General features: G+C 45.4%; 1 protein-coding gene across 7 annotated transcripts in view; it reads right to left on the bottom strand.

Moving 5' to 3' along the window:
• Nucleotides 1–1,034: 1,034 nt before the first annotated feature.
• neo1b (neogenin 1b) overlaps nt 1,035–15,135 on the bottom strand; it is a 98,827-nt gene continuing 84,726 nt past the window's right edge. For 2 of the 7 annotated variants that reach the window (XM_028957998.1, XM_028958001.1), the window contains exons 15-29: nt 13,862–14,056; nt 12,433–12,528; nt 10,684–10,916; nt 9,153–9,291; nt 8,955–9,062; nt 8,617–8,811; nt 7,217–7,249; nt 6,317–6,373; nt 5,617–5,755; nt 5,281–5,519; nt 5,113–5,202; nt 4,293–4,451; nt 3,616–3,855; nt 3,311–3,441; nt 1,035–2,813 (exon numbers count right to left, since the gene is read on the bottom strand). In XM_028957998.1, coding sequence (XP_028813831.1) covers nt 2,730–2,813; nt 3,311–3,441; nt 3,616–3,855; nt 4,293–4,451; nt 5,113–5,202; nt 5,281–5,519; nt 5,617–5,755; nt 6,317–6,373; nt 7,217–7,249; nt 8,617–8,811; nt 8,955–9,062; nt 9,153–9,291; nt 10,684–10,916; nt 12,433–12,528; nt 13,862–14,056 — 2,138 coding nt within the window. In that variant the 3' untranslated portion in view covers nt 1,035–2,729. Of the gene's footprint in view, nt 2,992–3,310; nt 3,442–3,615; nt 3,856–4,292; nt 4,452–5,112; nt 5,203–5,280; nt 5,520–5,616; nt 5,756–6,316; nt 6,374–7,216; nt 7,250–8,616; nt 8,812–8,954; nt 9,063–9,152; nt 9,292–10,683; nt 10,917–12,432; nt 12,529–13,861; nt 14,057–15,135 lie in introns of all 7 variants that reach the window. The other 5 variants (XM_028958000.1, XM_028958003.1, XM_028958002.1 and 2 more) reach the window with 4 other exon arrangements.

The following is a 15,135-nucleotide window of genomic DNA, read 5'->3' as shown; positions in this document are numbered from 1 at the left end:
TTCTCCTGGACAAATAACGTGAGAACAAAGAAAGGCCAATAGTGTCTACATTTATTTCAATAAAAAAATAAATGTAGCTAGCCTGTAGCTAGCTCATACTTACGCATTCTTTTTCACGTTTTTTCCTCCACCCATGTGATATAAAGGTGAGAGAATTTTTCTTCATCAGACTACGATCATTTCTAACATTCATTATCAGTGTGACACACTGACAAGGCATCTTTGGTCTTGTGGGGTGTTGCAGTATTCAGATAGCAATAAATGTTTCAGGAATGATGTAGGACCTCACTCGGGTGTTCATCTGATGATAGGTTTCATACAGCTTGACCTTGCACTTTTCTTCAGTAATTTAAGTTTTTACTGGAAAAGATTGAAATATATCAGCGTTAATTGTACCAATGCACGATTCAGATTTTAGGGCTGGAAAGGAATATGGGGGTATGTGGTGGCCTAGCGGTTACAAGAGCGGCCCCGTAATCGGAAGGTTGGTGGTTCGAATCCCGATCCGCCAAGGTGCCACTGAGCAAAGCACCGTCCCCACACACTGCTCCCCGGGCGCCTGTCATGGCTGCCCACTGCTCACCAAGGGTGATGGGTTAAAAACAGAGGACACATTTCGTTGTATGCACCAGTGTATCACAATGACAGTCACTTCACATTCACTATATCTGAACTGGTGCTCGGGTCAGTGCAATATGCTAAGCATGGGGCTTGTTCACTGAGGTCAGGCGTCCTCAGGATTTACTCGAACGAAGACATGAAACGAGAAAGAGCTGCTCGGTAGTTATCTGCATCTTAAAGAAATTCTTACTTGCCTTTTATTTCTGTCATTTTTTTTTGTTAATAGGAGAATCCCTATTATAATCCACACGCTTCTCCTCATTCAGGACGAAGGTTTACCTAGGCTTCAGCAGACTATTACAAAATGCACAAATAAGCCAACGAAGGAAGAATTGTATAATTTTATGGAGTTAATTGTACGAACGCAGCACCAGTGAGGAACCCCAGTAAATAAAACACCTCAGACATGAGGGTAAAAAGTTTGACCCCGTTTAATTTCAGAGTAAAAATGAACTAATAATGATAACAACGATAATAATAAGCTGCCAACTGCTTACCTATAACACAGTAATTGTTACACATAACATAGCCTTTAAGTCAACAAATAGCATTAGAAACGATCATCTGAAAGGTGTGAAAGTGCAAACGAGGTTTGACCATATACAGCATTTGCAGTCTGACAATCATTCCCACATAATCTGTCATTTTCTGTTTTTTTTTTTTTAACCCCCCCTACAAGGTAGCACATTTCCAAACATCGTCTTTATTCATAAGCAGAACAGTTACACTGACATTCATGGTGTGCATGAGATACATGGTTCAGCGTCATTACCAAGGCAGAACAAATAATTAAGATTGCAATATCTTTCTTTGGGTAAAAGGGTGGAGGAACGGCAAGTTCATAACGAACAATAATATTTAATTGTTTTCCGTGAATTTACATTGAAACTCTTTACAAAGCAACATCTTTTCTTCATATAAAACAGTATTGATATAAAAGTGTCTGGGAGTCCCAATAAAAAGGTGAATACCTTTGCACTTCTCAGAGTGCTAGTGTTCTCCTGGGTACTGTAAAAGGAGCGAGGATGGTAAAAATGGGCGGAAACCCCGGCCCACAAGCCTTCAGGGACCAGATCCTTACAGACTTTCGCTACAGTGTGCATCAAAATGCTTGGAGAACATGCCGTTCCAGCAGCTGTCAGCGCCATCTCCCCACGCTGGGACAGCAGAGCATGATTCAAAGTGATGGGGGAGAACTGGGCTGTAAGAGTGCAGCCTCCCAGGTGACACTCTGACCGTGTCAGAGCATCTTAAAAAGTCCCAGTGCCTCAACCCGGGAGCACCAGGCCCCCGCTGATGGGGTCGAACTTCAAAAGGAAAGCACCATTACTTAGTGTAGCATAAACGGTCTTGTTGACGTGAGGTTCAGAAAAGGATCCCAGGATCTGATTACTCTGCTGCAGACTCCCCCCCTCCTTCAAAAGAAATGCATATGGACACTGACACGCAGCATCATCTCGACTCGGAGAACTAACATGCTGGAACGTAGAACATTTAAAATACTTAAGTCATTCGTAAACTGCAGATATTGCCAAAAAGTGAGGCAGAGTAAGAAGGAAAATAAAAACATTGTTTCCATACACACTCTGTATGTACTGTATAGGGTGTAATACACTGAAATATATAAGGAGAAAATTAATGGCACCATACATGGTGTAGAAACTAAACAAAAAATACAGGACACAAAGGTTTTATACAAATAAGACATGAGTAGAAGGACACAAATGATAAAATAGATGAATGTGTGCATTCACAACAGGACGCCGAGTAACACTAATGCAATGTCCAAACACTGTGAATCAGTCCTGAAAGGACAATGCAGAACAATCGTCTTTCAGTACAAGATGAACGCTTTCAAAAAGAGCAGATTCCATGGGAAGAATTGTTTCATTCTCCATTGAAGAAACCCAAAAAGTCAAGTGCCTCCTCTATCAGCGCTCACAGACAACCGTCTTCTCCTATCAAAACAGGAGTCTCTCTTTGGATGGCCTGTTCCGTCCACAGAGAAGGCGGGGTCAGCCCAGTTTTTGCGGTGTGTGTGTGTGTGTCTGTATTCTGTGTGAGTTTCCTTTTCCCAGAGCGGTGACTCGGGCGGGGCTGGGCAGGGCTCAGGGATTCGTGATGGCGTTGAGGTCCTTCATTAAGCCCTCCAGATGGGCCATCTCCTCAGACAGCTCGTCTGTCTCGTAGCACTGGGGGAAAGGGGGGGTGTTACTGCGGTTACGGCACAGGGCAGGATGGATGGAGGCATTGAGAGAGGCAGGAAGAGGAGGAGTGGTGAGAGGAAGAGTGCAGTGAGTGATTTTCAGAGGTTGATGAAGCAGATGAACAGAAGTGACCAGATGTGCTGCAGAACGAGTGTCAGTGGAACTACGAGACACACACACACACACACACACACACACACACACACACACACACACACACACACACACACACAAAGCAGAACATACACACATCAAGCAATTGTAAGTAGAAAGAAAGCAGCATGAGCATGAATGAGTTGGATAAATTACACACAATGTTATAAACAGCCCAGCGTTAAATTTTGTAGAGGAGGAATGGGTCCAAAACAAGAACACGAGAAGCCAAAATGAGAAACCGTTACAAACTTACAAATAAGTGTGAAAACTACAAATGTGCGCGAGTGTGTGTTGTACCTACTGCATGTGTGTGGATGGACACTCACCGGCTGCGTATCCTCCAACATCTTACTGGTCTCGGCTGCATCTGGGGCGCTGGGCACAGTGACGGCCATTGGGGTGCGAGTCCTGCCCAGCGTGCCAATGGAGGCAGTCTTCACTGAATGCAGTTGGGAGCCTGGACAAAAACAGCAAATATTATTTATTGTTGCCAGTAAGTGTGAATAGCATTTCCTCAGAAAGGATTAAAACCTGCTGAAGTAGGAACAATGTGCTGGAACCACAAAAATCGGCCAGAACGGCTCTACATGAGCTGATAAGACATCGTGTGTTTGTCTCTCCTGTCCCTCACCTGGCTGGGACAGCAGCGGTGTGCTGGGCAGAGCTGGCACCTCGAAGGTGTGGGCGGATACAGCGGGGATGGCCGGCACGGCAAAGCTCTTGAGGGGGTGTGTAGGTCTGACGTGGGCAGTGGGCGGGTTGTAGCTGGGCTCCTCCTCTTTCACCACCTCCACCTCTTTATGGTCTACTGTGCTGACAGACTGGGTGGGGGCAGGCAGGGAGTCTGGGCCTGGAGTGTTTCTTGCTGGTTCTGTAGAAAATGGACAAATTCAACACACTGCTGCACGTGATGCAGGGTAAGGGTTGTACGAGAAGGAAGGACCTGGACAAATTATGGAAATGCATAATCAGTTTGAATAAAGTAGAAATGCAGAAAAGCACAGTTTAATCTGGCTGTAAGAAAATCAAATATCTTAAAACAATGGAAGTCTGGCTGAACCAGACAGCAGAGGGTGCTCTAACTCCAGACATTGAGAACAGGAACATTAGAAGGCTGCTGCAGGTTCTCTTATACACTGGATGCTAGATGCTGTTCTAGCTCATTTTGTAATGTTTTAGTTGGTCATTATGACAATATCAGTCCCCCAGGTTCTAATCTGGAACCTCAGCAACCCGACCCTTGAACTGCCTTGGTGGAAAATGGATATTAGCTGAAGCTGCACAGGCAGGCGGGGCCCTCGGTCTCACCTCCAGCGCTGCCCCCGTCTCTTTGGGAGAGGGCGGAGGCCTGGGCGCGCAGGCTGAACTGATGTTGCAGGTAGCTGCGCGGCAGCGAGGACAGGCCGCTCATGTGATAATGATGGTGGTGATTGTCAAGCGAATGGATGGGATGGGCACTGATCACAGCTGTGGATGGGGACACATGTTCACGTCAGACATACATCGACTATGTGTGTGTGTCTGGACAAACGCATGCAGGTACATGGACAAACATGGACAATGCATGGATGCAAGCAATATAATAAACAATCAAGAATAATACAACTTATTAATGAAGATGAAATGTCTGAATAAGATATCCATACTGCAGTATCCGTTTTTATTTTATATAAATACTAGCAAACTAGCACTGCAGACATCATGTCCTCCATGAAGATGAACAGATTAAAGCCAATAACCATCTTAAAACATTAATCTGGTGAAAATATATCCCACAGACCCTCATGATAGGAGTTTTGCGCATACTGGACCATCAACTGTGGGAGAATTTCATCCCTTTGAAAGGAAGATTTCTCTTTAAGATCTGTTCTGTTACTCATTTCACTGAACTGGTGCTGAGATGTGGTCCAGCTCTCAAACAGATGAGAGTTTTTTAGTTTTAATCCTCTATATGACTTACTGTATATGACAATACGTGAAGAGACAGATGATATATGTGTGTGGACAGCAGGCAATGACAGGAAAAGCTTAAAAGAGACACTCCCTGAAAGCCAGCGCATCAGCAACCCTCCACTTTACTCAGAGCACCTCACACAGGAGGAAGGGGGGCTGCTTCAAGCGCACTTACGCTGCGGGGGCTGAGCATCAAAGGGCATCATCATTTTAGGTCTGACACCACGACGTCCTGCCAGGGTGGACACGTCCTCAGTCTCATGACCTGCGTTGAAATGATTAAATTGCGAGTTAAAATAAATTCTGCCCCCACCCTCCTCAGAATATGATCCTCTGCGCTCACCGCGGTAAGAGTTGCGCCTCTGGGCCATTGGGTTATCGGTTGCACTCTCGGCGACCACAACATCCTGGGAACTGCGGGGGATGGGTGTGTCCGTCATGACCGGGTTGGGCTCGGGGGATTTGTCCATGGGCTTGAGCTCCAGGCGCTCATGGTGGATCCACAGGTCCGGAGGTTTCAGGTCTTTGGACGTGCCCTTGTATTTGTGGGAGCCGTTGGTGGACTTGCACGCGGCGCGCTTTCTGGAAAGGATAATGTGGCGCAGTAAGCCCGGTCATCCTGACCCCATTTAACAATTGAAATGAAGCAGGAGAGGATGCATGTAGCAGTCAGACATACTTCTTCTGATGGGAAGTAGTGCGGCGGGTGCAGAGGAAGGCTCCCACCACAACCACGATGATGGTGAAGGCGCCCACGGCGACGATAATGACTATCACAAGCATGTGGTTTTCATGGCTGCCAGTCACTCCTGGTTTTCCTGAAGGACGTTTTGAAAAACAACATTATCCTCACCAAACCCTGACCTCAGTCCAGTCCAAAACCTCAGGCCAGAAATAAATCCGTCTGAGCTGACGCTGCTTTTCCTGAATGACTTTCAGGTCCTACACGGGCCAAAGCCTCTCTATAACAACCCTGCTGGTCTACCATCTGCAGTACAAAAAAACGCCAGCCCCACCGCTAGAGGGAGCGCAAGACGTCAAATAATACAGAAACGGAACAGGATCCGTAAACGGGGTCAACACCGAGCTTAATTACTGAGCCCGTTTACCTCAAACTCTATTCGCGACCTTTACTAACCTCAGCAATGACTGCAGAGCGAGGCGCACAATGAACAATTCATAATGCAAAAAGCGGCCACTGAACAAGACTATAAAAAAACACATTCATCTCCACAGGCTGGCCGTGTTTGCCGAGGGTTTATTGCTCCAGAAACGGTTACTACACAACCGCCTCTCACTGAGAAACTAAACTAAACCGTATGGCTTTACAATGCACCACGAACATAAGAACTGAATTATGTCGGAATTAAAGAAGTTACCGATGGTGGAGCCAATGTCCGGAGGAGGTGCTCTTCCCCCAGGCTTCACCGGGACTCCTAAATTCAAAAAGATGTGGTCAGATTTCAGCAAAAACTCACTGTAGCCAGGCTGCTGTTACTCGCTCATAGTTACAGGTAATCCAATTATCAGGCTCACAAAAAGTGAACATCTGTACAAACTGGTCTTTAAGAAGGGAGGTAAAGCTCATCTTGGTGCAGTTGAAGGCGTTTCCCACTGCTGGGTGTGTGCATCACACACTGATGTACCAGTGACTTTTTTTTTTTTTTGGGTTACGCTTCTCAAAGATTACAGCATTGAAAAGGACATTCTTAGAACCCCGTAGTGCTGACAGAACATCACTTCAGCACATGCTGTTCCACTCTTTCACTTTTGTCAATCGGCTCTCTGGAGCCCATTCTGAAGGATCCACAGTCCAGGTAAAATCTATCATTGGTTATTTTTATTTTTGTCTGTTACCATGCGAAAAAAGGAGCCATTTACAGTCTCCGGTCTCTTATCAGGCAGCAAAAGGACTGTCCACATCTTGTAAAGTGTAAACAGCCTACAGAAGAGAGAACTTTCCAATTACTGAACTCAGTAATTGTAAACTCGGATAAAAACAGTCGAAACCTCTCAGACAAACTTCTAAGTCCAGTCAATGTCATTTTCATTTCAACACGATTTGCGGTTTTAAGAAATATTGTACATTTTTGGAACTACCAAATTTAACAGCAGCAAACTCATTTCCCAGACAGACCCGCTCTTGCCTGTTTATTCAATTTTTTTATTTAGATCATGTTCATAACATTAGAGAGCTGAGAGGAACTAGATGAACAACTGTCGAGAGCCGGGGCCAAGGCGGAGTGGCGGGAGATAAGAGAGAGAAAGGGTGCAATTACCTTGGTCGCTAGACATTTTGTCAGAAGGTTCAGCTTAGCGGGCCAAACGTGAAGAGCAAGGGTGAGAAGAAAGAGAAAGAGAGAGAATACTGGTTAGCATACTGGGAGTGGAGTAGAAAAGAGAGCGTGACAGTGGAACGCGGAGGGGAAGAACAAGAGGAGGAGGAAAGGGAAGGGATGGGAATACTGAGGCTCTTGGAACAGACGAAGCCCTTTTGAAGCATTTACTTCAATCCCATAAACCCCTCTGAGAGGCCGGCCTCTACATCACTGAGGCCACTGAAAAGCACAGCAGGAGCAATATGGCAAACACCAGACAGGCCTAAAGCTAATTATTCTAGAGAATTCCTGCCCTCATTGTAGCGCTCTCTGACACATAGGAGCCGACGCTGCTTGCCATTTCGGCATTTCCAAGAAAGTTTCATACAAAAACCAATCATGTGTCCCTGTCACTGTAGGAGCAGAGTCTAATAATCTGTTCTCATTCAGAAAAAAATAAATAAATCCACTATTTCCCTCAGGAGGCAAGAAAAATCCTGCTTAACTTATCTGATGTGAAGTCCAACCACCAACTAACCAACATTGTCATGAAGTGTTTAAAAATGAAAGCCGTGCTGCAGGCAGCGTTCTGCCTGATTTAAGTTGGCCATTATAAGTACAACTAAAGCATATGCAAAAAGTACTTGCGGTTCAATGTGCTGAAGCCTAGCAGACTGCTGCTATATAATTCATATTTCATTTATTACCTAAATCAGAATAATGATAATGCTAAAATGGTAACTACTGTTATATGAACATATTGGGGCCTAGCGGTTAAGGAAGCGGCCCCGTTATCAGAAGGTTGCCGGTTCGAATCCCGATCCGCTGAGGTGCCACTGAGGTGCCACTGAGCAAAGCGCCGTCCCCACACACTGCTCCCCGGGCGCCTGTCATGGCTGCCCACTGCTCACTCAGGGTGATGGGTTAAATGCAGAGGACAAATTTCACTGTGTGCATCGTGTGCTGTGCTCCTGTGTATCACATGTGACAATCACTTCACTTTAACTATTATAATTGAACTGTTACGTAAATGCATGACATACTTGCCAATTGTGTCTAGATAAGTTTCAATATCCATTCTCAATGTGCATTCTTTACTAGACTATTCTAGTTTACCTGTGAATAGTCTCTGAAGTTTACTTTAGTCAGTAAATCCAGGGGAATTAGGAAAATATATAAAGGATTAAATAATTATTTATCAGGGCCAAAAATAATGCTGCATAAAAGAGGCTTGATATGATAATCAGTCATATGTGTTAGGTAATGTTACCTCATACTGTATATGTATATTACAACCTCATACTGTATATCATAATAGAAACAGATTTGCTGATTATTTATTGGCCATTTTGCTCTTTCACCTTTCGGGGTACGGAACTCCACAGCCTCTGACATGGGGCCCATGCCCTTGGAGTTGCGCGCCTGGATTTTGAAGTAGTAGACTGTGTCCAATGTGAGTTCCTGGATCTGGTGGGTCAGACGGTTGCCCACCACTGGCTCCACCACCCAGTCATGCACCTCCGCATTCACGTCAGTGCTGTAGTAGATGATGTAGCCTGCGTTCATGTCGGGAAGACACAGAAAGCGTAATCAGATTACCCAGCTCATCAACACCGCGTTAATGAACTACGTTTTTTTTTCTTCTCTTTAAACAATCACGCTGGTGCTGATATTTGAGTATCGGTGATAAGCTCAGTACCTGTGATTTTGCCATTAGCCTCAGAGGGCGGCTGCCAGTTGATGTTGATGGTGCGAGGTCGGCCTTCTTTGCTCACCACCGTCACATCTTTAGGCGGGGAGCTGGGAACTGGGAGGGGAAGATGCTCCTTAAACCAGCTCTGGTATACAGTAACATGTATGAAAAGGAGTTTATGGCTTATTGTGTTGAGGGTCTTACTGGACTCCAAAGTGGTGACGTGGGCGGTCATGCTCCATGTGCTCATCCTCCTGCCTTTCGTCACCATGACCGAAAACTCATACAGCGTGTTGGGCTTCAGGCCGCTGACCATGTGACTAAGTGTGGTGGTGTTTGCAGTCTGGGAATGAAGGGGAAAAACAGCAAAATAATAAACACATTTACATTTACAGCATTTATCAGACGCCCTTATACAGAGCGACTTAAAGTCAGAAGTGACAGGGACAGTCCCTCCTGGAGACACTCAGGGTTAAGTGTCTTGCTCAAGGACACAATGTTATTAAGTGGGGTTTGAACCTGGGTCTTTTGGTTCATAGGCGAGTGTGTTACCCACTAGGCTACTACCACCCTCTGTCCAACCACTGTCCCTAATGGCCAAAAATACCAGTCCTCCACAGATCAGGAAGTAATGCAGGAGTTGCTCAAAAACCAACAGCCAACAGAGGAGAGATCAAATAACTCTGGAAATACCCATTTTAGGCAGTGATATGCTGAAGCCATTAAAAAAAAAAACTGTCTCATTTGACCACATTCTCACGCTGCTGCTGTTTTGCTCAGGACCTTTTGACACCGTTCACTTCCTTGTCTTCCTGGAGGAGGTAAGGAGGAATAGGATGAGGGATGGATCAGCAACAAAGCTTTAGAAGACGGGTTCAACATTAGCCCACAAAGCACAGCTTTGTTTGCACTCCCTCACTGTCCATTTTAAAAGAAAGCCCAACCTTTCACTCAGTTTGAGAGAGCAGGTTATTTAATAATGTACAAGCTGTCAACGTGTAGCCGCAACGACTTCATTTTTCCCTCCTCACCAAGGACCCTGTTCTTACTCGGCATGAAATATTTTTTATTCACCATTTTCTTTCCTTCAGATTCATAATGGGAGACACCAATCACTGGTTTAATGGTGTCTAACAAAATGGCCATATCCACCTATGTCTGCATGAGCATGAGGGTAGTGCTCATTTTACCTCTCCCATTGATGAAGAAACACCTTCCTTGGTGAAGCAGGGCTCCATGGTGCTGCCTGATGCAGCCCTGTCCTCCCTCAGCCCACCCTCCCATGTCCTGTGAGAAGAGTCCTTGATGAATAATTAATAAATAGCCGCTTAATGGAGCCCTCCTGTGCTCTGCTACACACACCCCATTACTGTATTTATCTTGTGCCAAGAGTCGCACTGCTAATTGAACGTGCTCAGCTCGCAGGGCTTTGATGGCTCAATGCAGGCGAATGTGAGGAAGGACGACGGCGCTGGGTTAAAGGGGGGCACAACAACGCTGGGGTCGGCGCAGAACCGGGGCTGGCAGCACAACACTCGCGTGGCAGCTGCCGAGAGAAGAAACAAGCCCTGCGGGCATAGCATGGCTAACAGCCGGGCAATTGCCTAGCTCTGCTCCTGCCCAAATAAGAGACTAAGATGGCTGACAGACTTTCCATAGTCCAGTTAAGATGGCCGATGTCAGGTGGGCAGGGTCTGTCACCGCACTCTTTATGTAAAGGAGGTCTTTCACGTACCTTGAACTTGGTGTTGGCTGGGATGTTGGTCTTCCAGCGCACCGTGTAGAAGCGTGCATCTGTGATCTTCTGGTTCTTGGGCAGAGAGTTGTCCGCCCAGGTGACCTTGACAGTGTCGTGGCTGATCACGGAGGCCTGGACTCCCACAGGGGGCAGCATGGGGGTAGGGTCTGGGACTGGAGTGTATGGGGTGTGGAAGAGTTCAAACAGGTCAACATCAGGGTCAATGGGGTCTGGTAGCGGTTAAACACACACGGCAGGTGTGGCAAAGCCGACAAAAAACAAAACAAAGAGATTCAAAATGCCAGGTGACAAATGCAAAATAAAAAAGCAACACAGCAACAATCACACGGCAACAAATGGAGGCAAATGGAGGCAGGTTGGCAAGGAGGGCAATGAAAAAATGAGTGGTAGGTTGAGTTCAAACATGGGGTTTGATTTGGGGGGACAGGGGGTGAGGAACAATGAGAGGTCGGGTAGGTGAGAAGAGAAAGAGAGAGAAAACTTGTTTAGAACATAGAAATTAAATACAGCATTAAATACCAAATTCTAAGGTTGTTGACAACAACATTCCAAAGGAATATATGATGCATGTTGGAATCACTTAAACATTCAGTAATGCTATAGGGACAAGAGTCGTTTATGTAGAATATTCCCAGTTCTAACGTGATACATATTTAAACAGACTAATAAAAAATGTGCACTTTCAAAACCTTATAAACACGAAGCGGCAGGAGGCTCAATGCACAAGCTGCAGGGGAGCAGATCTTTTAAGCCGTCTGCAATAAAGGGCCCGAAAAGTCAAAATGTCAAAGACGTTCTTCACAGGCTGCGAGTGGGAGGACAAATCCAGTGCAGTAATGATGCGGATTGTGTTTGTGTGCATGCGTGCAGATGTCTTCAGTAGCTTGCGAAACTTTTCTAGGTCATCTTCTGCACCAAAGAACCCTCTCTATAATTCTCTCTCTGTCAAAGCCGGGCGTGTCCCGGCCCCGCCTGTTGGAGATGCCAGCTTGCAGTGCACCTCACTGGATCCATGCTGTTCCAGCCTCCAGAGTCAACTTCACAAAAGGTGACAGCGACAGGGCTTGTAGGGGGTCCGGGAAGCCCCCTCGGCACATTGCCATGCTTCTCACTCACAGACACACAGACAAAGACCAAAGCAGTACAGGGGACACACTGTCACAGACAGCTAATCAACTGATCATGAGCAGCCAGCGCATTGTGTGTGAAAATCCCAGAGCTACAGGGCGCCTCGGCAACAGGCGTCACGCGGCACTGAAGGAAGGGAGGAACACAGGATGATTTTGTATGCAGTGGAAGGTGTCACAGCCGTACAGCGATGCACACAGACACGCCACCTGGTGTGACGTGACGCAAGTCTGAAACTTCAGTTTCACTGACAACTTTACAGAAGTGCACGTGTGTGCAGGTTCCTCTTGCTCAGGTTGCCATGGCGCAGAAACAGAGGTCTGTCCATAAAATCGCATCAGTCATGAACTTTCATGGACACGCTGTCAAAGTACACATGTCAGAGTCAGGGCTGCATCTCAGATCACAGCGCGCAACGCAACCGGTTTATTTCAGCACCACTCCTCATGTGCAAACGTTGCAGTCGCTCAGAAAAAAGCCCCCTACAGAGATGGGTGACATCAGTGCTTAGTGGCACTGATGCCGCCTCACTTTGATCTGCAAAACATCGCAGTGAAAGACTTACTGCATCACCCCTGAAGTGTGTTGAGGCCTTACCTGACTGCATCCTGGTGGTGGCGCTCTCATATATGGGGACGCCCTCGCCCACGTTGTTGAAGGCCTTCAGTGTGATCACATAGTGAGAGTTGGGATCTGTGGAGGCCAGAAAAGTTGCTTTGCCTTTTACTGTGACCAGTACCCACAGGCAACCACCACCAATTGTAAAATTAAATTAGATTTTCCATCACAAAACCAAATCTGGTTTTCATGAATCCAATTAAGGGTTCCTATCATCACATCTTCTTACTTCAACAACAACTTCAAGAACAAACTGTGCTTTACATACACCTCTTGAACAAAAGAGAGACCAGTTAAATAAACAGTCTTTCTACAGCGGCCATTCCATGTTCATCATTTGCATAATTTGCAACCTTCCTCAGCACGATGAGCTGCTGACTAGATGATCAGCTCAACCAAATCTCACAAGATAAGCTTTGAGCACCACTACCTTACTTACCATGTTTTGTATATCATTATTGTGTTTTTCTTTTTTTGATCATTTTCAGCTAATTAGAAAACATCGATGTGGTCTCTTTTTTTTTTAATCCAGAGTGGCAAATAAAACTCAATTAATACATAGAATCCTGTGTTATTCATTTCACATGTTTTTAATGTTGTGGATAATGTATAATTCCAGCATTTAACCTAGAAGCACAGCTCAGGGAGAGATATGGATTTTTCATTTTTCAGCATCTTAATTTGATGTGTTATTTGTACCTTTTCATGCAGTTTTGATAAACTCGACACAAATCACAACTGCACCTGATGAAAAAGGCTTTTTTTTTTTTTATTTCAATGAAAACCTGGCACGACAATCTAGGTAAGACAATCTGACATGAAACAGGAACCCTGTGCAAATATTTGGTTAGCGGCTTTTCAGATCAGAATCTTGTTCATGCACAGCACAGCTTGATAAGAGATTTTGCTGTGCTGCTCTGTGCAGGAGTGGGTGCTTCACAGATATCAGTAAATCGCCACACTGTGGTGATCGCTAAGGACCCACAGGAATCAATCCACCGAAATCCCGTTTGAAGCATGGAGCTGGGAGAATATTCTGCTAGTGTCCTAGTAGACAACACCAGTAAAATAATCAGAAGACCATAGGGGGGCTCAGGTTCTAACCCAAACCAACTATCATTGTGTCCCTGAGCAAGAATATCAAATTGAACCCGGAGAGCTAATTTTTCACTTCAATCCAACCACAGATAAGCACTGACCTATGTGCTCATGGCTAATAATATGGCTTACAGATTCTGTTGGAATTAAATCTCAAACCAATTGTGACTGAAATTTGAATGAGATAAACCCTAATCCAACGCAGAAATATTTGAAACTGGAGCTGAAGACAATGCCAGATGCAAAAAAACACTTGTCATTACCCAGATCACCACTGCTGGACGAGCACTCCGACACGGGCTCATCTTACCCAGATTATCGATAGTGAAGTAACGCTGCTTGTAGTCGACTTTGATGGTCTGGGCATGCGGGCTGCCCTTGCCGTAGCCAATGATGTAGCCCCTCACCACGATGTCCTGGTTCTCTGGGGGCGTCCAGCTCACCACAATGCTGTTCACCAGCGGCCGCACATGAAGAGAGCTGGGGATTTCTGGGACTTGGGACTCTGGGACACGCAAAAACAGGACAGTAAGCTTTGAGCTCCCAGCTGTTTCTCATTTACAAAAAAATGTGACGTGAACTGATGTCCTAAAAGCCCTCAAAGGAAGCCCTTACAGGCCATCATAGAAACTTTATTATTTACTCTCTCAGGGAAATATTTCTCGCCACATAGGATCACCTGTATTTAATGCATGGCGATTCCTGTAAACATTCTGTATTCATTAGCCGGGCTGCACTACAATGCACCTTAGCTTTGCCCTAATGAATTTCCTGATAGATGGGGCTGAACTGACAATTTCCAACAAATCTTTCCATTCAGATCCATTAAAGTGCCTCATTATTTCAGAAGCAGCCCTATTTGTAGTGAAGTAATTCAGTAAGAGGAGATGAATTAGAACATTAGTGCTTTGAAGTGGCATTTTTTCTGGTCTGAACAAATGATCGCTTCTCTCGTTTTTGACCGCTAAAATATGAGCATGCAGGTCCGCTGTGTCGCAGCCATCACACAAACCAAGTCACTGCGGCTCTGTGGGTCTGTTTTTATTGAGGAATCTAAGCACATGATGCTATTAATCCAACTTAGGCCCCCAATTGGCTGAAACACGACCGCATTATCCAGTCGGCTTCAAAGTTTGATTTTTCCTGTGGGCCACAGCATAGAGTACTTTGAAAACTGTGATTAAGTGCTGGGATAAATCACAAAGCCTCCCTTTGATGTGAACATTAGAAGCTACAGACACTTTACTTCATTACACAGTGTGCACTTTGTAAAGTAAAGGGGGGGGGGATCCAAAAACATATGATCCATTCTAATAATCCTAACAGTGGCAGACAACAAAAAGTCCCAGTAATCTTAGATCGCACTGGAGGCATTGTTGTGACTGGTCTTACTTCCATGCCAGCATACAGCATCTCAGCTGAAGACAGCAGAATGAACGGTAATAAGAACAAGTTGAGCAGTGTTTGTCAGACGGAGGGCAGAAGCGGTTTTTAACAGAGTATGTACTTTGGACGTGGATGTAATTTGTACCATGGCTGTTGCTGCGGTCCGCCTGGATTTGGTCAACATTTAATATCCCTGTC

Source organism: Denticeps clupeoides, chromosome 17 (assembly GCF_900700375.1).
Source record: "Denticeps clupeoides chromosome 17, fDenClu1.1, whole genome shotgun sequence".
In the NCBI taxonomy this organism is placed as follows: domain Eukaryota; kingdom Metazoa; phylum Chordata; class Actinopteri; order Clupeiformes; family Denticipitidae; genus Denticeps; species Denticeps clupeoides.
The sequence above is the reverse complement of the archived record's forward strand: the minus strand, read 5'-3'. Positions and strand labels throughout refer to the sequence as shown.